The 24,524-nt window shown below is 39.2% G+C and overlaps 1 protein-coding gene across 3 annotated transcripts in view; it reads right to left on the reverse strand.

Annotated features, from left to right (window-relative positions):
• The window catches only part of PCCB (propionyl-CoA carboxylase subunit beta), a 221,428-nt gene that overhangs the window by 50,584 nt on the left and 146,320 nt on the right, over window positions 1–24,524 (reverse strand). For all 3 annotated transcript variants that reach the window (XM_049870484.1, XM_049870483.1, XM_049870482.1), the window contains 3 exons: window positions 15,990–16,098; window positions 11,437–11,557; window positions 9,170–9,251 (listed from right to left, as the gene is read on the reverse strand). In XM_049870484.1, the coding sequence (XP_049726441.1) occupies window positions 9,170–9,251; window positions 11,437–11,557; window positions 15,990–16,098 (312 nt within the window). The remainder of the gene's footprint in view (window positions 1–9,169; window positions 9,252–11,436; window positions 11,558–15,989; window positions 16,099–24,524) is intronic.

Genomic DNA, 24,524 nt, shown 5'->3' on the forward strand with positions numbered 1-24,524 from the left:
ACTCCTTAGCATTGGGACTATTTGGTCTTTGAGCATTTCATACAATTTCCACATGAAATTATTTGGGCTTTGTGCTTTTTTGTGTGTGAAGTAGTTGCTTCTTTGGAATTTGGTCTGTTTAAGCTTTCTACCTCTAATGGGGTCAATTTCTGGCAAAACTGTATTTTCCTAGGAAATTATTTTACCTAGACCCTTCTATCTTATCCCTTCTGAGTTTTACATTTCTCCTATTTCAATGGTTATTCTTCCTTCCCACTTCATTTCTGTATTTGTGCTTTCTCCCTTTTTTCTAGGCTAAAAAATATATATATTTTTTTTTAGCCTAGAAAAAAAATATATATATATTTTTTTTTAATTGAGCTAATTTTTTTTTTTAATTGAGCTAGAGGTTGGTCTATTTTATTAATTACACTTATTGTTTTTCTATTTCCTGCCTCGTAAATTTGTGTTTTTACCCTTCTTAAATCGTTTTTTTGTGACTTCTTTTTGATTATTTTGGTTCCTTCTCACCTTTGGATTTTTGAACTGGAAATCTAATTTATTTTCCTTCTTTCATTTTTACTACGTTTAAGGCTATAAATTTTTTTCTGCTCATTACTTTGAATGGATTTCACAGAGTTTGATATGTATTGTTTTCATTATCTTTTCTCTTTCAGAAATCCTGTCATTTTCATTTGTATTTCCCCCCTTTCATCTAAGAATTATTTAATAAAAAATTTATTCAGTTTCTAGGTGGGAGGGTGCTTTTTGTTTTTTTGTTGTTACTTTCTAGTTTTGATCAGTGTTGTTTGCAATATTTTTGCTTTATGGGATTTAATGATGCTTTCTTTCTGATCTATGATCAACTTTTGTGACTGCTCCATGTGTACTTGAATATAAGATTTACTGTCTATTACCAGGGTGTCAAGTCTGAAATATATCCATAAGATCTACCTTATTGATTATGTTCTTTAGGTCTCCTACATCTTACTTATTTTTAATCCATTTGCCCTGCCTTGTTCTAAGAATGGTGTATTTAAGTCTCCTATTATCAATGAGTTTTTATCTCTATCTCTTCGGATCTCCAATACTTCTGCTTTATATTATTTGGTACATAGAGGTTTTATATCTTTTATGTCATTAATGTGAACTGTGGCATTTAGCATTTGGAAACGTCCTTTTTTGTCACTGTTAATACTTGAATATTACTTTGTCTGAGGTAATAAGATCACAAACACTGCTTTCTTATTGTTTCTATTTTCCTGGCATACCTTTGCCCATCCCTTATTTTTCATCTTTCTGAGTCACTTTAAGTGTCTCCTGTATACAGCATATAGTTGTTCTTGCTTTGTGAGACAAACTGAACACCTTTTTCTCTGAATAAATGAGGTAAGCCCATTCATGTGAGTTAAGTCAATAACCACATAATTGGTATGAGAAACATTTTACTGTGCCATATTATTTTGTTATAATTACTGTGTGTACCATGTTAGGTTTGTTCTTTCTTTATGTGATGTTTTATTTCATTTATTTAGGAAGGTCTGTATTTTTGTTCTGGCAGTTCCCTTTTGCCTTAGTTATTTAATACTGCTGTAACAGAAATACCACAAGTGGATGGCTTTAACAAACAGAAATTTATTATCTCACCATCTAGGAGGCTAGAAGTCCACATTCACGGTGTCAGCTCCAGGGGAAGTCTTTCTCTCTCTGTCAACTCTGGAGGAAGGTCCTTGTTATTGATCTTTCCCTGATCTAGCAGCTTCTCAGCACAGGGACTCCAGGTCCAAAGGATGTTCTCTGCTCCTGGCACTTTTTTCTTGGTGGTACGAATCCCTCCCCCATCTCTCTGCTAGCTTCTCTCCTCTATATCGCAAAAGAGATTGACTCAAGATACTACTTAATCTTGTAGAGATTGAGTCCTGCCTCATTAACACAACTGCCTCTAATCCTGCCTCATTAACATCATAGAAGCAGGATTTACAACATATAGGAAAATCACATCAGAAGACAAAATGGTGGACAATCACACAATACTGGGAATCACAGCCTAGCCAAGTTGTCACATATTTCTTGGGGAACACAAGTCAATCCATGATACTTTTATAGCTGGAACTTCCTCTTATCTCAGACAAAGTAAAGTATGCTTAGTTCCCTGTTTCCTTATTTAACCTTTTATTAACTGGTTTGTTTATTTTTAATGATACCTGTTGATTCTCAAGCACCAATAAACTTATTTTGCTATATTCTTTCCCTCTTCTTTCTCCTCCCATTTTTTCAGTTGTATTTTTTCTGCAACTAAGTATATAACATTTACATGCTATCTTCACTCTCATCCCTACCTTTTGTCTTAGATTTATAATTAAATACGTTATATAATCACCATCAGTCCTTTTGCTGAAATTTCCTATCATCCCTTAGTTGGATGACGCTCATCCTCTATTAGATTCCTTAAAAAGGTCTTGGGAATACAATTTCCTCAGTGTCTGCATGTTTAAAACCAGTTTTCTATAGCCTTAATGCATGAAGTTCAGCTTGGCTAGATATAAAATCCTTAGGCATATACTCTTTGCTTGAGTCTCCTGAAAATCCTTTTCCATTGTGCCTTGCTTCGTATGTTACTTTTGAAAGTCTGAAGCCATTCTAATTCCCTTGCCCTTATAAGTTATTTGATCTTTTTGCCTAAAGATCCTCTGGATTTTTCTTTATTTTTAAAATCTAATGGGTGTACTTGGGTATTTTCTAAGGTTTGATCATTCTGGGTCAATTTACTCAGGCACCCAGTGAGCACTCATTTTGTAGATTCAGGTGTTCTTTTATTTCTAGAATGTTTTCTTGTGTTTTAAGTACACATTCTGCTCCAATTGTCTTCTTCAGAGGCTCCAATTATATGTATATTTGATCTTCTTTGCCTTACTTTTTAACAATATTCTTTGTGATCCTTTTTACTTCTTTATCTCATTTTCATTCTCTAATTTTCCCACTTTTCTTCAATGTTCCTTATGAAATTTTCATTCAAATCTATTTTCCCTTGTTACTGTTAGCTGCCATCAAGTTGGCCCCCAACTCAAAGTGATCCCATAAACAATGGAATGAAATGCTGCCCAGTCCTGAACCATCCTCACGATCAACTGCGAATCAAACCATTGTGATTTATAGGGTTTTCATGGGCTGATTTTTGGATGTAGGCTGCCAGGCTTTTCCTCCTAGCCATCTTAGTCTGGAATCTCTGCTGAAACCTCTTCTGTAACACAGCAACACGCAAGCCTCCACTGACGGATGGTGGCTGCACAAGATGCACTCATCAGGAATCGAACCCTGGTCTCCTGCATGGAAGGCAAGAAGACACTGAACCACCACTGTCCCCATTCTCCCTTGAACACCTTGGGGGAGACTCCACCCCACCCATTTTCTGAATTCAATCAGTTCTAATTTTACTTTTTCCTATTTCTTGTCCATTCTGTCGTTAGTTTCTGAATTTCTGATTTTCATAACCTCAAGTGCTTATTTGAGGCTACTAAACTCACTGAAATGTGATCATGTGCATCACGGTTGATTTTTACAGTGGAGGGAGTTTCATTAATCGAAATGTTTTAATTCTTTTGTTGAATTTTCTTATTATAGTAGCTTTATATAGATGAAGACTACTTGTATCTCTGAATTTTGTGGAGAGGGTTGGCAGTTTGAGATGGTGAACAAGATTTCTAGATAAAGAGCACCCTTTTCTGCAATTTAATTAATGAGTGGCTTGATTTTAAGGAGGGCAGTGGGGGGAAGGGTACTGTGTCCTTTTCGTTTTGGCTTTTGTCTTGCAGATACATAAATTTACCCCTCTTGCATCATTTTCCCTTCACTTCACAACTGCCAAAGGTGCCCCTCCCTTCCTTAACCCCTTTATCTCCAGAAGCAATGCTTTTCCATGATTGCCTTTTTGAGTTTCGTGTGTACTTTTAAGTACTTTCATGAAGTCACTGATCTAACTATGTTCTTTCTCAGTATTTTCAATCTTAGAATGAACTTTCTCTTTCCTGGGAATTATTTATCTCGATCTTCTTTTCTCTCTTCTGTATAATTTCTCAAGACTATCCTCCACCCCAGCTTTCCACAGAGACACGTAGTGTGAGCATAAGAAACGGTTCTACTAGAAATTAGTATTTATTGTTCTACTTAAGTGTTATTTGAAGCTTGTAATGTCCTGTCTTCCAGTTATGATGAAGGTATGGGGATGGTAGTTTTATTTGTTCTTCCTGTTTACCTGTATAGGTTTTGGATGATGTGAACAGAGTTTGGGATTTAGAAGGCCCACCATTACTTTGACTTATCTGGAAATTTCTCTTTGACAGTGTTTATACTTACTGACCAAATTTTGCTGCTGAGTACTGGCCAAATGGATATACTCACAAAAATATACTAAGATCACACATACAGGGAAAGAAAGACAGAGAGGTTTATCATAGCAGTATACTGGTAATAGCAAAAACTGTAAGGAATCTAAATGTCCCTCACTAGGGTAATGTTTAAATAAGTTATAGTACATCCACACAGGAGCATTATATGGTCATTACAATTACTGAGATAAACCTATATGTTGTGATAAGAGAAAGTGAAAAAAAAAAAAAGTATGAAAGTATTATAATTCAATTTTTTTAGTTAAAAGCAAATATATATATGTATATAGTTGGCATATGCATAAATTTTTTTTCTGGAAAGATACACAAGAAAATTAGTAGTGGTTACCTCTAGGAAAGAAGGCTGATGTGAAGAGAAAGGGACAAAGAGAGATTTGTGTTTTACTTTATACATGCCTATCACTTCTTAAAAATTTTACTGTGTATATATTACTTGCTTTTATTTAAAAAAAAAAAAAAAAAAAAACATTAAAAGGGTATTGCAGAGACTGCCAGGTATCCACCAAAAATCCAGCTTCCATTTCTACCATTCTAACAGAAATGATGGGCAAATGGCTAAGCAGCTACACTACATTTCTTAGCTTTGTTCCCTGCAATGGACTTAAATATTATATTAATAGAAAATAATGGAAATATATAAACTAAACTTCCAATTCAAATGTTAAAAAAAAAAAGTAAATTGAAGTAAAAAGGGGAATCAATATAAAAACAGAAAATAGTCTTTAAAAAGCAAAAGCAAAACACTAGAATAATTAAAAGGCTTATTCCTTGGAATACATCAGTAAAACAGATGAACCACTAGGTACCACAATCAAATAAATAAATAAAGCATAAAGAAATGACAGAGAGGAACTTTTTGTCATTAAGATTAGACTAGAGGAATCACCAAGACTATCGCCATGAGAGACTCTTTAAACCCTGAACAGAAACTATCCCCTGAAATCATCTTCTAACTAAATAGCAGGCTAGCTCAAAAACTAAAAAATTTCACGCTTGAGAACTTAGGTTTTTTAAAAATCATCCACACGAGCAAAGGGACAAGAGTTACTCTAACGTGGTGAGACTAAATTAATGGAAGTGGAACAACTAGAACAGAAATAACGAGAATGTTGACACAAACTGACAAACATTAATCAATGTTACTGAACATTATGTGTAGAAATTGTTGAACAGGAACCTGTTTTGCTATGTAGACTTTCACCAAAAATATAATTAAACATTAATTTAAAAAAAAAAGATTAAGATTTCATTAATCTTGTGAGACTACTATGCACAGCCCTATGCAAATAGATTTTAAAACCTGGAAGAAATGGATAATTTATAGAAAATCTAACTTACCAAAGCTGAACCCAGAAGAGATAAAGCTTAAACAGGAACATTTAAAGAATAGAGAAAGTATCAAAAACCTACTCCTCCCCCTCAAAAAAAAATCACTAAGCCCTGACAATTTCACAGAATTGTACCATATTTTTGAAGAGCAGATAATCCCCAATGCTATTTAAATTGTTCCACAGTATAGAAGAAGAAAAACTTCCAAATTCTTTTTATGAAGCAAGTACAAAACTGACACCAAAACCTGATTTTTAAATATATCAAAAAAAGAAAAATACAGACCAATATCACATGATATTGATGCAAAAATCCCAAAAAAAGCACTATGAAACAGAAAATAATAAGTAGGATTTACTTCAGGAATGTACGAATAGTTCAATATTAGGAAACTATTAAGATAGATTTATAAATAGGTCTATAGGATCACTATGAGTTAGAACTGACTCATGGCAATGGGTTTGGTTTTGGTTTACGGATAGATCTAAGAAGAAAAATCACATGATCATCTCCATAAGGGCTGAAAGGATATTTGACAACATTCAATAAATACCCATCCTGGATTTTTAAAACAAAACAAACAAAAACATCAAAATAGGAACCAGTGGTAACTTCCACAACATGAAAAAAGATGTGAGTATCATAGTACAAAAACCATTCTCTCACGTAAATAGCAAACACTAATGGCAGCCTTGTTAAAGTTAGGGACAAAAGGATGCCCAGTATCACAACTATTATTTTTCACTACATTTGATATACATGGAAATACAACAATGCAATTAGGCAAAAGAAAAAAAAATGACACGTAAAAGAATTGGAAAGGAAAAGATAAAACTCTATATTTAGATGGTATACTGGCACGCCTATAAAATCCAAAAGAATTAACAGAAAAAAACTACTACAAATATGAGAACCTAATAAGGTAACAGGATATAAAACTGATAAACAAAATTGACAACTTTCATATGTACCTAAAAAACCAATTAGAAGATATAAAAAAGACTGCATTTACAATAGCAATAAAAAAGATAGAATACTTAGGAATACACTTAACAAGAAATGTGAACAACCTATGTGAGGAAAGCTTCAAAACATCTCTCGAGGGAAAAAAGTATACTTTTAACAAATAAAAATACATGCCACTTTTTTTTAGGTTGTCCCAGATTCATAATGATGTCATTTCTCTCCAAATTAATTCATAAATTTATTGAGATCCCAATAAAATAACAGGATTACCTACTTCTCCCCACTTCCACCCTAGAACAAGACAAACTGATTCTAAAGTTCATATGAAAAAATAAATATGCACGATTAGCCAAGAAAAATCAGGAAAAAAAATCAAGAGGAACTATCCCTACCAGATGTGAAAGCATACTAGAAAGTCTCAATAATTAAAACAGTATGGTATTATAAATCATTCCAGTATGGTACTTGATAAACCAAAATAATGTGTTTATTTAACTGGAAAAAAAACTATTATTTTTGAGCAACCGGAAGTCACCTCAATATATTAATTGAAAGACTCACAATTGCTGCATTGTTCTGATGTTTATATCTTAGACTGTGCATGATTGGTTTTTCCTTTATACTAATCCCATAAGAAGTGAAATGGACCACAGGAAAAGCAAACAAAAAAACAGTACGGCATCAGCCAAGTGCTGGTGAGAATGCGAAGGAAGTGGAAATCTCATATGTTGCTGGTGGAAGTGTAAACTGAAATAAACACTTTGAAAAACTTTTTGGCAGTTATCTACAAAAACTGAATGTATGCATACCCTATGATCTAGTTCTTTCACTCCTAGGTATATACCCAACAGACATGTAAAATTACAAAAAATCATGTAATAAAATGTTCCTATCAGAAGTATTATAGCCCAGAACCGCAAGCTACCCAAATGCCTATCAACAGTAGACTGCATAAATAAACTGTTGCCTACTGTCATGGACTGAGTTATGGTCCCCCAAAAAATGTGTACATCAGTTGCGGTAGGCCATGATTCTCGGTATTGTGTGATTTTCCTATACGCTGTAAATCCTGCCACTATGACATTAACGAGGGAGGACAGGCAGCAGTTGTGTTAGTGAGGCAGGACTCAACCTACAGGATTGGATTGTGTCTTGAGGGAATCTCTTGAGATATAAAAGACAGAAGCAAGCAGAGAGACACACGGACTTCATACCACCAAGAAAGCAGCGCCATGAGCAGAGCGCATCCTTTGGACCTCAGGTCCCTGCGCCTGAGAAGCTCCTCGATCATGGGAAGATTGAGGACAAGGACCTTCCTCTAGAGCTGACAAAGAGAGAAAGCCTTCCCCTGGAGGTGATGCCCTGAATTTGGACTATTAGCCTACTTTACAGGGAGGAAATAAATTTCTCTTTGTTAAAGCCATCCACCTGTGGTATTTCTGTTATGGCAGCACTAGATGACTAAGACACCTACTCATACAATAAATAGACTAATGAGACCAACAACAAAGACACCAACAACCAGTGAGAACAAATAATCTAAAACTGGGTGCAATAATATGGACTAATGTTACAAACATAATGTTGAGCAAGAGAAGCCAGACACAAAAGAACTATATTCTATATGATTCCATTTATATAACATATAAAAACATGAAAAACTAATCTATTCTGTTAGGAGTCAGAATAGTGATTACCCCCAGAAGGTTGGAGGAAAAGTAATGGCTGGAAGAGAACAGGAAGAAGGCTTCCAGGTTTTTCTATGTGATGGAATCTGCTGCACCAAGAAAAAACTACAAATGGGCTCCTATTCTCCCGAGACACCCCATCACCACCACACATGCCCCAACCATGTCACAGAATCTCCCATTTACTTTCCTATCTCCTTGTTGCTGTTTTAGTTTTCAGTTGCCATTGAGTTGACTTCCATTCACGGTGACCCCATATGTGCAGAGTAGAACTCCTCCAATGGATTTTTAGAGCTGTGACCTTTCAAAACCAGATCACCAGGCCTGTCTCCCGAGGTGCCTCTGGGTGGGTTTGAACAGACAATCTTTCAGCTAATAGTTGAGTGTTTAACCATTTGCACCACCCAGGGACTCTTCTCCTTTCTCTAGAAAGACAAATGTCCTCTGAGCATAAGGCCCCACACAAACCTGCCTAAAAAAGGACAACCTTGGCCTCAATCCAGACTCTAGGGACATGTCCCATTCTCTACGTACCTCACAGTACCTTTCTAAAGACCCCAGAGCTCACCTGGCTCAACTGGCATGTCCTCCCTCCAGCCATCTGAGCCCAGTAAGGTGGCTATAGCCATTGGCTCTTCCCAGAATAATCTACTCAGCAGCCCCTGCTCCCATTTCCATGCCATGACTTGCCTGTGTGGCCCAACATGAGGGCCAGAGATCACAACACTTCCTCACTAGGCTGAAACACAATGGCCATGTATATGGCCAAGGTAGTACTGGCAAGACAGGTCCATTACTTACAGAGTGTATGATGTCCTCCATGTCGTAGGCTTTGGTAGACTCCAAAGGGACAACTGTGTCAAGCTCAGGAACCAGACGGTCACTACGGACAAAAAAGAGGTAGATACGGTCAACATGAGACTAGCCAGCTGCCTTCACAAGAGGTGAGGGCAGAGTAGAGAAAGATACATCATGGGAACTGGGCTGGTTCTGTCCCTGCTGGGCTTGCAAAGCAGACACCAAAGCTGTGTTCCTTTGTAACCACCATACTAAACCAAACCTGAGACTCATACCAACCCAAGAGACCATTCAGTGTTCTTTTAGAGGAGAAAATGGGCTTTCTCGCCTGAGTGTGATTCCTTCATTTACCTTCTCTGAACACCTGCTACATTCCAGGTACTGGGTGAGCCACTGAAGGACACTGTGGTGAAAATGACACTGACCCCAGAGTTCCCACTCTAACTTCTTGGGACATTAAAAGCCAAAGAACAAGGGCTTGGAAACACAAAATAAGAGTTCTGTAGAGATCACTGGATTCACGTTCCCCATAAGAAGGTTAACCTGCTAAAACTCCTTTAAAAAGCAAAAGCACAAGCCCTCTGGTAGGCGAGATCACTGTGGGCTAAACACTCACACACCCGCTTGTAACTCCTTCCTCCTGTGTTTCTGTGGCTGGGCAGGGAAGCTGAGCAGAGACCCACTCCTACAGTGCAGAAGGACTGCAACATGTCCCTCTATAACCTCGTCTCTCCAATAGGCTCTCAAGTCCTCTTTGTCCCGTGTCCCACATGGGGCCAGGCCATGTGCCCCATCAAGCCCAGCTTCCAGAAAGCTCTGCCCTGGGGAATTGGGCACCCACCAAACCCCTTGCCATCGAGTTGATTCTAACTCATACCAAGCCTGTAGGACAGAGTAAAACTGCCCCAACAGGGTTTCAAGGCTGTGATCTTTATGGAAGCAGGCTGCCACATCTTTCTCCAGCAGACCAACTGGTATGTTTGAATTGCTGACCTTTCAGTTAGCAGCCAAGTGCTTAACCACTGTGCCACCAGGCCTCCTTGTACTGGGCACAGCCCCACCTAATAATAAAGCCATTCGTTACTTTTCCTTTGCCATTTATGCATAGAGCTCCCCTGGGACCACATGGAGAAGAGGTATGCCTGAGCCAAAGCAGGCTATTCAGACACTTTTGGGCCCAGGGCCGTAACACCTTCAAATGATGTCCTAAACCTCTCAAGAACCACAAAAACAGTGAGACCTGTGAGAGCTGAAACTCATTGAGAGGGTCTTGTTTTTCTGGGTCCCACAAGTTTTCTACCTTTGACGGCCTGCAGTCTTACCACTTTTCTGTTGATTGTTTTAGTGGAAAATATTTGAGTTTTCCTTCACTGACAGGTTCCAGCTTTTACTGTAATACAGATGCTCAGAAAAGGAGGCTCTGGCCATTCCTTTTGAGCCCTGTGACCACCCTCTCCTTCACAACTACACACAGTGGACCACTGGCTGTGTCCCCTAGAGTGGAGCTGAAGTTTAGTGGGACCCTGGGGACATTACTCTATTGAGAGCATTCCTGGCCAAGACAGAGACTCATAGCTGGAGGGACTGTCTTGAAAATGGCTTCTTCCCAGGAGATACAATTTCATATCCCTTCTGCAGAAGAAAACCCAGGCCAAGTGAGTGCTTCTAATTTGCGATGAAACAAAATGAAGAAAGCAGATAGAGGTCTGGAACAGTAGTTCCTGGGCTAGGCTGCTGGCTTACTGTGGGGTACTTCCCTCCCCCCATCACCCAACATCAGGCGGTGGCCCCAACAGCAAGAGGGAAAGAAGATGTGGATTAGGTGGTCAGCCACACACCCTTCTCCAGGACCACCTCAGCCTTTGGTCCCAAGCACGTGTACATGAACACCTTTCTTAAAGGGTACATTGTATCATTTCACATTTATTTATTTCATGTCAAGACAAAAACTTCTATCCCCAATTCTGGACAACTAAGTGTCTTAAAATATATATATATATATATATATATATATATATATATATTTTTTTGCCTCTCCATGTCCCAAAGATAATGAGATATCAGAGAGAGGAAAAAAGTTACTAAAATCATCTTTCTTTGCTCCTGTGCCCAGACATACCAACACCATCCCAACACCTAGGAGCCACACTGAATCCATTCCACAACCTGCTCCAACAGAGCAAACCCTGGAGGTCCTACCAGGGCTGAGGGGCCAGAGAAGGGCAAGCTGTGCTGCAAAATGAGAGCACGCGCTCTGGCCTGACACTCACCTGGGATCGTGGCACTCGCGGATGGGCGCCGGGTCCTGATTGCTAAGGGGCAGGTAGTTGAAGAACTCCCGTAGATTACACAAGGCATCAACATCATTTTCAAAAGCTTTGTGGGCAACGCCTGAGAAAGCAGGGAGGTTACAATAGGCCAGAGCGCTAACAAGCCCAAAGATGCTGCTTCGTACTAGACTGCCCCCTTTCTAAGGCATGTCTACAGCAGACTGTGCTGTCCTTCCCTCCTCTGCTAAGGGTGAGATGCTGCATACCACTCACCTTTGGGCTGATCCTCAATTCATGCAGGCTGCTCCCACTGCCCTGTACCCACATCTCTGTGGGGTCATTCTTCACTCGGGTCTTTACTGTCACCTCCTCAGAAAAGGGCCTTCTCTGGCTCCCTGTCTAGAGCACACCTGTCCCACGCTCCTCACTCTCCATCTCTGCACAATATGGGAGTTGACATACGTGTCCCTGTAGCATCCGCCTGTTTGTGTTCCTATTTACTGCCCGTTATGGATTGAACTGTGCGCCCCAAAAATATGTGTCAACTTAGCTAGGCCATGATTCTCAGTATTATGTGACAGTCCACCATTTTGTCATCTGATGTGATTTTCCTATGCATTATAAATCCTACCTCTGTGATGTTGAGGAGGTAGGATTAGATGCAGTTATGTTAATGAGGCAGAACTTAATCTACAAGATTAAACTGTATCGAGTCAATCTCTTTTGAGATATAAAAGAGAGAAGCAAGCAGAGAGACGGGGGACACCGTATCACCAAGAATGTAGTGCCAGGAGCAGAGCACATCCTCTGACCCCAGGATTCCTGTGCAAAGAAGCTCCTAGATTGACGGAAAGGGAAGAATGATGACAAGGACCTTCCTCCGGAGCTGACAAAGAGCTTCCCCTGGAGCTGGCACCATGAATTTGGACTTCTAGCTTACTAGACTGTGAGACAATAAACTTCTGTTTGTGAAAGCCATCCATGCGTGGCATTTCTCTTACAGTAGCACTAGATAACTAAGACATTGCCTGACATCTCCTCTAGAATATCGACACCAACAAAGTACAGACCAGGTCTGTCTTACTCACCACTGTGGCCTCACATAGAGAATAATGCCTAGCACACAACAAGTGCTCAGCAATGGTGGAAGGAAAAGAAAAAGGAGGGGAACCACTTGGCCCTATGCATCAGAGCCATCATCCCTGAAGAATGTTCCTAAATCACAGAACAGCCATATAAGGCCACAGGCATGATAGAAAATGAGGCCAAGAAATCTCTCTCAGGTCCACTTCCACTGGACTCCTTGCTTCCACCATTATCCCTCAAGTCTGTTCTCTACAAGACAATCAGAGGAAGCCTTTAAGTCAGATCACGTGATGCCTCTGCTCCAACCATCCTTCCTGCTGTTCCCTGAGTATGCCAGCTATTCTTCTACCTCAGGGCCCTTGCATAGGCTGTTCCCTCTGAAGTACTCCTTCCCTAGATTCACACAGCTAACTCCTTCAAATCTGCTCAAATGTTACCCTCACACTGAAGTCTACCTTAGCCCCCTATTTGAAATTGCAACTATTCCAGCTCCATTTACCTTGTTCTACTTTTTTAAAATCATGTATTATTACCTTTAACATGTTATATATGTTCTTATTTATAACATTTATAAGCCCCACATGGGTAAGGGTCTTTTTTGTTTCAGTCACAGATATATTCTTGACACACAGGGACTCAATGGTTATTTGTTGAATGAAAAAAAAAGCATTTTTAATATGACAGAATTCTTTAATTCAAGAAATATTTATAAATTGGTTCAGCCACTTTGGAAAAAGTCTGGCAATTCTTAAAAATGTTAAACAAAGAATTACCATTTGACCCAGAAATTCCACTCCTAGATACACACCCAAGAGAAACAAAAACATAAGTCCACACTAAAACTTATGCACAAATGTTTAAAGCAGAGTTATTCATGATAGCCAAAAAGTGGAAACAACCCAAATGTCCACCAATGGATAAACGAAATGTGGTGCATCCGCACAATGGAATGTTATTTAGCAATAAAAAGAAGTGAAGTGCCGATTCATGCTACAACATGAATGAACTTTGAAAAAATTATGCCAAAAGAAAGAAGCTAGACACAAAATACCACATACTATATGATTCCATTTATATAAAATGTCCAGAGTGAGCAAATCTATAGAGACAGAAAGTAGATTAATAGTTTGCCTAGGACTGGGGGAGATGAGGGAATTCGGAGAAAGATAAAGGGTAGGGAGTTTCCTTCTGGGGTGAGGCAAATGTTCTAAAACTTATGTAGTGATGATTGCACAACTCTGAATATATTAAAACCACTGAAATGTACATTTTAAATGGGTTAACTGTATGGTATGTGAATCATATCTCAATAAAGCTGTTACCAAAAAAGAAAGAAAAACAAATATTTATAGACCACCTTTTGGATCTTGCTCAGGGGATACAGAGCCAGGCATGTCAGACACAGCCCATCAAAGAGCCTCAGGTCCAGAAATAACACGACATGCTACCTTTAAAAAGTCTAAAATTATAACGAATATAATAAAAAGCCTAAAACGGTACTGCAGAAGAAAACTTAATGGCATAGGCAGGTGTTCATTTCTGAAAGCTGTTGAGTAAAACAGGTTACAGGACAGTATGAAAGCACCCGTGTTTAAGTCTGTTTATGTGTATCACATACACATCACAACATGAAGAGACTACAGGGCTACATACCAAAAACATAGCGGAGATTACCTATGGATGATGGAATTCCTGGCAATTTTTATTCCTGTATTTCCTAAATTTTCTACCACAAACATGTAACAGTACTAAAATCAGGAGAAACAAGGAGCATATTTCATCAAATTTAAGACACCAAGACTCAATATTATTTTCTATACAAGTAGGAAAGGAAAACCGCTTCCAATAAGCCCTGAGACCAGAGGGTAAAAATCGGCTGTGGTGAGAGTCAACAATGACCAATGTTCGGGTTCTGGGTGTGTATTAGAGATGGAACAAATAAATGGGTGAGGGAAAGGAATGAGTCACGGTTGATGTCAACCTGAGATGGAAAGGAATCTGAACTAAATTTTTTAAATCACAGTTCATCAAATCTAAGTCTTCAGTGATAGTAGGACGCACCTCTATTTTATGTACACCAAGAGGGAAACAGCAGCCCCTGGGAAGCACAAATGGTTAAACGCTTAACTATTAGCCAAAAAGTTGGTGGTTCAAACCAACCCAGAGGCTCCTTGGAAGAGAGGCCTGGCAATCTGCTTCCGAAAGTCAGTCATGAAATCCCAAGGGATGCTCTGCATACACTGGGTCACCATTAGTCAGAATCTACTCAAAGGCAACTAACAACAAGGAAATACTGACAATTCAACCATGATCCAATGCTTTGACCACACTCCAGCATGGTACATAAAGCAGTCACACCAGCCTCTCACTGCTTTAAATCTTTCACTGAGGCAATTTCTCCCATCTTTAGTTTTTTTAGTTACACTGCTTGATGTGTAGTGAGCAACTTGTGGGGATTTTTTTCCAAAAAATATGGAATTGCAATCATTATTCCAACAGCAAACATGTCTTCACTAATATCTGATTCATGCCCTGCTCCCATTTCCTTGCCTTTCTGTAGAAACACAAATTTTTCTTTCAATGCTAAAGCATAAAATAATCTTTATACATTTTAAACTCAGCATGTGAGATACTACATAACCTCACCGAAGTGAAGACCTATGAACAAATTCGCGCATACGTGGGCTTTGACCACTACATTATGGCTGTACCTGGCCAGTCTCCACTGGTAAAACACCAACTACTCTAAAACTTACCCCAACATCGCAGTAAAAAAACTAATGATAAAATAAAACATACATTTTCAGTATTCAACTGTACACATATAAATCACACCTACTTATAACCACCATTCCAATTAGCTTTAAAATTATTTTAAAGAATATTAAAGCATTCATTGGCAGTGGTAGTGGTGATGCTAGCTCCTGTCAAGCTGTCCTCTGGCCCACCGCAACCCCGTGCAGAACAGGAGGAAATGCTGCCCAGTCCTGCACCATCCCCATACTGCTTTGTGGATCAGACTGTTACGATACAGAGGGTTTTCATTATCCAATTTTTGGAAGTGGGTTGCCAGTCCCTTCTTTGTAATCAGTCTAACTCTAAAAGCTTTACTGACACCTGTTCAATGTCATAGCAACATCCAAACCTCCACTGACAGACAGGTGCGGTGGCTGCGTATAAGGTGCACTAGCCGGAAATCAAAGCCGGGTCTCCCTAATGGAAGAAGGCAAGAATTCTACCACTCAATCCCCACATAAAGCATTAGTAATACCTGTTATTGCTTTTAATAAATTTGGGGTACTAAATCTACCTTTATCACTATATCTTTAAGTCAGTACTTCAATCCACAGTCTTCCTAAATAAATTCTGCAAATTAGGGGTTATTTTAAAAACTGTCACCATTCTCTTTGACAACAGCCTCTTCCTAGGGTTTGAACAACAGTAAGATCAGCCTCAAGGCCTCTAACCTGACATGGTGGTATGGGTCTTGGCACCACCAAGCTCCTCCTGAGTAACGTTCTCATTGGTGACAGACTTCACAACATCAGGGCCAGTGATGAACAGGTAAGAAGTGTCCTGAAATCAGAGATTTCACAATGGTCACTCTTAGAACACCAGAGTTAGATGGAGGCTTAGAGTTCAAACAGCCAATGAGATAAATGCACAGAAAGTACTGACATGGTGGCAGAACCAGGCTAGGATCCAGCTCAAAGAAGCCCATCCAAACTAAAGGTCAGGTTTTATACACTGTCTTTCTACTTAAAAAAATCTTGAGGCAGGGCCAAGATGGCACAGTGGCCAAACGCTTCTGGTGATCCCTCTTACAACAAAGACCCGAAAAAAACAAGTGAAACATTTATATTTATGACAAACTAGGAGCTCTGAAAATCAAAGGCAAAGACAGAAAACAGACTGAGTGGCACGGGGAGGGAGAGACGGTTCAGAAGCGGGGTGCCGGACCTGAATCACCATGATCCCTCAGGTACCATTCTTGGGAGCTGCTGCAGCACACTGGTGGTAGCGTTTGGTTGCAGTTCCTCAGGGAGAAACAACCAGCCACAAAGCCTACTCACACCTCTGGAACCAAACAAGAACGGTGCTCTCGGCAAAAGCTATGTACTTGCGTATATTTTACTGCATCCCATGTCCCCAAGCCAACTTTGGTGGCTGTTGATTTCCCTGGGCCTGAGATAGGCCATGCTGAGCATCCTGAGCCATTCTCACGGCCATGGAGAAGGCATAAATTCGCAACTAGGGGAAAAGATAATTTGGCAGCTCCACTAACTGGGGGAGCTCAAGACAGGAATACAGGATTCGTGGACGCTGTATATATTTCCTCCCTGCGTAGACCTGTGTGGGCCTATTTCAGGAGACTAGACCCTTGTTGGAAGACTGCAACTGGTTCAGCTGTGGAGTAGAGAGGTGCGTGTTTGATTTTTGAAACCGCTTTGCCTATTAAACGGGGTCCTCAACTAGACACGCAAAAGGCCAAAGGACTAGTGGCGCCACTTAGGGCATCCAGCCACCTGCAACAGAGGTCCAAGGATAACCGATACCTCCCATGCCTTAAAACCAAAAGCTTGGGTGCCCATGGTCTGTCTGCACAATGCACCCACCTGTACGCGCTAGAGAACAGGGATGTACTTTCCTCACAGACACTCGGGGGACAGTTGTCAGCACCCTGCCTTAATGAAAGCATGATCCCCTGTTACAACCAGGTACCTGTACCTACACTAACCAGCCCTGCCCCTATAAGACTGTAGAACAGAGCCTGTACCACACACTTGAAGTAGAAATCAATAACTGGAAAAGCAGGGAAAGAAATCAAACACTTGGAAACTGAACAATACCCTGCTCAAAAACGACTGGGTCATAGCAGACATGAAGGATGGAATAAAGAAATTCATAGGATCCACTGAGAATGAAAACACTTCCCATCAGAACCTTTGGGACACAGCTGAAGCATTCCTCATGGCCAAAATCAAAGAATTACCCCTACAACTTGAACAAAAACAAAGAGAGCAACAAAAGAAACCCCCAGGCACCAGAAGAAAGCAAATAATAAAAACTAGAGCAGAATTAAATGAAATAGAAAACAGAGAAACAACTGAAAGAGTTAACAAGACAAAAAACTGGTTCTTTGAAAAAATTAACAAAATTGATAAGCCACTGGGCAAACTGATAAAAGAAAAACAGAAGAGGAAGCAAATAAACCAAATAAGAAATGACATGGGTGATATTATAACAGACCCAACTGAAATTAATAGAATCATAACAGATAACTATGAAAAACTGTAATCAAATTTGAAAACGTAGAAGAAATGGATGAATTTCCAGAAACATACTACCTACCTAAACTAACACAAACAGAAGTAGAACAACTAAATATACTCATAATAAAAGAAGAGATTGAAAAGATCATAAAAAAATCCCCAACAAAAAAAAAGCCCTGGCCAAGACAACTTCACTACAGAGTCCTACCAAACTTTCACAGAAGAGTTAACACCACTACTACTAAAGGTATTTCAGAACATAGATTAGGAAGGAAGGATTACTCCCAAAGTCATTCTATGAAGCCAGCATATCCCTGATAGCAAAACAAGGTAAAGATGCCACAAAAAAAATTACAGACCTATAACCCTCATGAACTTACATCCAAAAATCCTGAACAAAATTCTAGCCAATAGAATTCAACAACATATCAAAAAAATAATTCACCATGACCAAGTAAGATTCATACCAGGTATGCACGGATGGTTCAACGTTAGAAACACAATTAATGTAATCCATCAAAAAAATAAAACAAAAGAACTATATGATCTTATCAATTGATGCAGAAAAGGCATTTGACAAAGTTCAACACTCATGCATGATAAAAACTCTCAGCAAAATAGGAACAGAAGGAAAATTCCTCAGTATAATAAAGGGCATTGATGCAAAAGCAACATCCAACATCATCATAAATGGAGAGTCTGGAAGCATTCCCCTTTAGATCAGGAACCAGACAAGGATGCCCTTTATCACCACTCTTATTCAACACTGTGCTGAAGGTGCTAGCCAGAGCAATTAGGCTAGATAAAGAAATAAAGGGCATCCAGATTGGAAAGGAAGAAGCATCTCTATTTGCAGATGACATAATCTTATACACAGAAAACCCTAGAGAATCCTCTAGAAAACGAATGAAACTACTAGAACGGTTCAGCAGAGTATCAGGATACATGATAAACATACAAAAATCAGTTGGATTCGTCTACACCAACAAAAAGAACATCGAAGAGAAAATCACCAAATCAATACCATTTACAGTAGCCCCCAAGAAAATAAAATACTTAGAAATAAATCTTACCAGAGACATAAAAGATCTATAAGAAAAGCTACAAGACACTACTGCAAGAAATCAAAAGAGACCTACATAAGTGGAAAAACATTCCTTGCTCATGGATAGGAACACTTAACACGGTAAATGTCTATTCTACCAAAAGCGATCGACAGATACAATGCAATTCAGTTCCAAATTCCAATGACAGCTTTTAGTGAGATGGGGAACCAAGTCACCAACTTCATATGGAAGGGAAAGAAGCCTCGGATAAGTAAAGCATTAGTGAAAAAGAAGAACAAAGTGTGAGGTCTCACTCTACCTGATTTAAGAAACTATTATACCACCACAGTACTCAAAACAGCCTGGTACCTGGTATAAGAACAGATACACAGAGCAATGGAACAGAACTGAGAATTCAGACATAAATCCATCCTCATAAGAGCAAAGGCCCAAAGTCAGTTAAATGGGGAAAAGACAGTCTCCTTAACAAATGGTGCTGGCATAACTGGACATCCACCTGTAAAAAAATGAAAAAAGGCCCATACCACACACCATGCACAAAAAAAAAAAATGGATCAAAGACCTAAATACAAAATTGAAAACAATAAAGATCATGGCAGAAAAAATAAGGACAATGCTTGGAGCCCTAACACATGGCATAAACAGTATAAAAACATTACTGACAATGCAGAAGAGAAATTAGATAACTGGAAGCTCCTAAAAGTCAAACACCTATGCTCATTCAAAGACTTCACCAAAAGAGTAAAAAGATTACCTACAGACTGAGAAAATGTTTTTAGCTATGACATTTCCGATCAGTGTCTGATAGCTAAAATCTACATGTTAATGCAAAAACTCAGCTACAAAAAGACATCCCAATTAAAAAATGGGCAAAGGATATGAACAGGCACTTCACTAAAGAAGACATTCAGGTAGCTAACAGATACACGAGGAAATGCTCACGATCAGTAGCCATTAGGAAAATGCAAATCACAACTACAATGAGATTCCATCCCACTCCAACAAGGCTTGCATTAAGCCAAAAAACACAAAATAATAAATCTTGGAGAGGTTGTGGAGAGATTGGAACACTTATACACTACTGGTGGGAATGTAAAATGGTACAACCACTTTGGAAATTGATTTCACGCTTCCTTAAAAAGCTAGAAATAGAGCTACCGCGCGATCCAGGAATCCCACTCCTTAGAATACATCCTAGAGAAATAAGAGCCTGTACACGCACAGATATTTGCACACCCATGTTCACTGCAACAGTTTACAATAGCGAAAAGATGTAACCAACCAAGGTACCCATCAACGAATGAATGGGTAAATAAATTATGTTATATTCATACAATGGAATATCACACATCAATAAAGAACAACTATCAATCTGTAAAACCTTTCATAACATGGAGGAATCTGGAAGGCATTACGCAGAGTGAAATCAGTCAGCTGCAAAAGGACAAATATTGTATGAGACCACTATTATAAGAACTCAAAAAATAGTTTAAACAGAGAAGAAAATATTCTTTGATGGTTAGGACAGTGGGGAGAGAGGGAGGGATGGAGAGGGCTTTTCACTAATTAGACAGTAGATAAGGACTACTGTAGATGAAGGGAAAGAACACACAATACAGAAGAGGTCAGCAAAACTGGACTAAACCAAAAGTAAGTAAGTTTCCTGAATAAACTGAACGCTACGAAGCCCATCATAGCAGGGACAGGGGGCTGGGGATCATGGTTTCAGGGGACATCTAAGTCAATTGGCATAATGAAATCTATTAAGAAAACATTCTGCATCCCACTTTGGAGAGTGGTATCTGGGGTCTTAAATGCTAGCAAGCGGCCATCTAAGATGCATCAAGAGGTCTCGACTCACCTGGAGCAAAGAAGAATGAAGAATACCAAAGACACAAGGTAATTATGAACCCAAGTGACAGAAAGGGCCACATAAATCAGAGACTACGTCAGCCTGAGACCAGAAGAACTAGATGGTGCCCAGCTACAACCGATGACTGCCGTGACAGGGAAAACAACAGAGAACCCCTGAGGGAGCAGGACAGCTGTGGGATGCAGACCCGAAACTCTCATAAAACGACCAAACTTAATGGTCTCACTGAGACTAGAAGGACCCTGGGGTCATGGTCCCCAGATGTTCTGTTAGCCCAAGGCAGGAAACATTCCCAAAGCCAACTCTTCAGACAGGGATTGGACTGGACTATGAGACAGAAAATGATACTGGTGAACAGTGAGCTCCTTGGATCAAGTAGACGCATGAGACTATGTGGGCAGCTCCTGTCTAGAGGGGAGATAAGAGGGCAGGGGGGGTCAGAAGCTGGTCGAATGGACACGAAAATAGAGAGTGGATGGAAGGAGTGTGCTGTCTCATTAGGGTGAGAGCAATTAGGAGTATATAGCAAAGTGTATATAAATTTTTGTACGAGAGATCGAGTCGATTTGTAAACTTACACTTAAAGCACAGTAAAAATGAAAAAAAAAAGGTAAAGCCACTGAAAGACACTAATAATTAGTGGTTTGATATAAGAAGGTGACGGGTTTTTAATTCTTAGTTTCTAAATTAAAGATAATAAAAATCCACTGCCACCAAGCCGATTCCAACTCATAGTGACTCGATATGAGAGGGCAGAACTGCCCCATAAAGCTTCCAAAGCTATAAATCTTTAGGGAAAGAGACTGTCACATCTTTCTCCTGCGGAGCAGCTGGTGGGTTCAAACCACTGACCTTTCAGTTAGCAGCTGAGTGCTTTAGCCACTGCACCACCAGAATAAGGGGCTATAGTGGAAAGTAAGTCTACTTCTAAGCCCTTATCCACAGGTCTCCAATTCCTCTCCCCAAAAGCAATCCCTAGTGAATTCCTTCCTTCAGAGACAGCCATGCATATAAGCATTTATGGACATATTTGTCCTCTTATTTTCTAACACATTTTTTTCCTAACAGTACCCTGTACCCACTGTTCTGAAACTTGCTTTTAAATAAAAATTTTTCACCTAATAGATCATCCTCTACCAGTAGAGTAGGACAAGTATCATAACGTATGTATCAGTCCCACTGATGGCCATTTTGGTTGTTTCTAATATTTTGCTATAACAAGCAATTCTGCAATAAATATCCTACTACAGCCATCCCTAGGTACACGTGGTGGTGTATCTACAGAACAATATTTGTAAGTGGAATTACTGTATCTGAGGGTGTTAATGTTTTCAATTTAATGTATATTGTCAGGTTGCCTTCAAAAGAAGTGGTACAAATTTACATCCCCAGCAATACAGGTATGGATGTTTCCCTATACTTCTGACAAATCTCACTTTTTAAGGTTGTAATACATAATCCCAAAATGGATCCTGTACTGGAGGAAAATAATATAAAAGATAGTACTGGGATGAGGGACAAAACTGGATTAGAATCAGAGTAGATAAAGGTATTGTATCAGTGTTTAACTTTTTTTTTTAATTTCATTGTGTTCTAGGTGAAAATTTACAAGGCAAATTAGTTTTTTATTCAAAAATTTATACTCAAACTGTTTTTTGACATTGGTTGTAGTACCTGCAATGTGTCAGCACTCTCCCCCATTTCCTTTCCACCCTGAGTTCTTAGTGTCCATTCGTCTAGTTTTCCTGACCCTTCCTGCCATCTCGTATTTGCTTTTGGGCAGATGTGGCCCATTTGGTCTCGTATACTTGATTGAACTAAAAAGCATGTTCTTCACGGGCGTTATTGTTTTATATGCCAGTCTAATCTGGCAGAAAGGTGGACTTTAGGAGTAGCTTCAGTTCTGAGTTAGCAGGGTGTCCAGGGGCTGTAGTTTCAGGGGTTCCTCCAATCTCTGTCAGACTAGTACATCTGGTCTTTTTTTGTGAATTTGAATTCTGTTCTATAGTTTTCCTCTGCTCTGTCTAGATCGGTGATAGGAGTCAGGTACCATCTAGTTCTTCTGGGCTCAGACTGGTAGAGGCTATGGTTTACGTGGTCCATTAGTCCTTTGGACTAATATTTACCTTGTGTCTTTGGTTTTCCTCATGCTCCTTTGTTCTGAATGTGCTGGGACCAACAGCTCTATCTTAGATGCCACTTGCAAACCTTTAGGACCTCAGACACTACTCACCAAAGCAGGGTGCAGAACATTTTCTTTATGATCTATGTTATGCTAACTGACCTAGATGTCCCCCTGAGACTATGGTCCACAGCCCTCAGCCCCAGAAATTCAGTCCCTCAGGTGTCTGGATATGTTTAGGGAGTTTACATGGCTTTTCCTTGGTTAAGGTGTGCTGACTTTCCCTACACTGTGTTTTGTCTTTCCCTTTACCAAAGTCAACAGTTGTCTACTATCAATGAACATGAGATTATACTGACACAGGGTGAGTCCTAATCCAATATGAATGATGTCCTTACAGAAGAGTCACAGAAAGACACACAGAGGCAAGAGTATCTTGTGACAATGGAAGCAGAGATTGGAGTTATGCTGCCATAAACCAAGGACACATAATACAGAATCTAGGAAAAGGCAAGAAAAAGATCTTTTCCTAGAGCGTTCAGAGACAGCACGGACCTGCTGAAACCTTGATTTTGGATTTCTAGCCTCTTATGAGATAATAACTTTGTTGTTGTAGGGCACCTACTTTGTAATACTTTGTTACAGCAGCCTTAGGAAACTAATACATACAGCGTTACATACATACATATGTAGATTTAATGGGCAAAGTTCAGGGAATTCAGCTTCCTAAAGAAATAAGAGATGTGGTCATCTTAATTTTTAAAACTCAACTTGCTGTTGAACACTTAGGTTGCTTTCAATCTGTCACTCTTGTCAACAATGCTGTGGTGAACATCTCTTTACATGAACCCTTGGGCACTTTCTTCATCATTTCTTTAAGATCACTTCCTAAGAACAGAGTAGTTGGATCGAAGAGTATGCCCTTTTGGAAACTTTTTAATTCCTATTTTCAAACTGCCCTTGAAAAAACAGTTATTCCCACTTACACTCCCTCCAGCAGTCTCTAAGAGCACTGTTCTCAGGTTGGATAATTACCCCCCCTCCCCAACCTTTCTGTATTGGTGTTTATTGCTCATTTTTATTGGGGAAAAAAAAAACTTAAGAGGAAAAGTCTAATTAAAAAAAAAAAAAAGGTGTCAGATTAAGACGAATTACCCATTTATACATTCAAGTAGGCTTCATTTAATAAAAATCATTTTAAAATGCCCTTCTGGAGAAAGGCGGAGTCAGTATTTAGGAAGCATTGAGTTTCTGTTCACGGTAATGAAAAATTTGGCAATAATTACGGGTGATGGTTGCACAAGTGATTAGTGTAATTGATATAACTAAATTGTACACCTGAAAAATGTTGAATTGGCAAATGCTGTGTTATATATATTACAACAGTTTTTTTATTACAGTCAAAATGTAGTAATATGGCAAGAAACAACAGACAAGATAAAGGTGGAGCCTAAAAAACAACTTCCCAATAAAACGAATTATAGCAACATCTTTCATGTGAAACTTTTTTAATAGGATTCGATAATCCTGTCTGGGCAGAGGACAAGATCCTTTGATTACTTGAAAATCATTTGCAATTCAGATCAACAAGTAAAATCACCCACCAATCAAGTACATAAGCCCCTGCTACCAATGAACCCCCACTAGCTACAGATCTCAAGCCAAGA

The sequence above is a fragment of the Elephas maximus genome, chromosome 26, assembly GCF_024166365.1.
Source record: "Elephas maximus indicus isolate mEleMax1 chromosome 26, mEleMax1 primary haplotype, whole genome shotgun sequence".
Classification (NCBI taxonomy): domain Eukaryota; kingdom Metazoa; phylum Chordata; class Mammalia; order Proboscidea; family Elephantidae; genus Elephas; species Elephas maximus.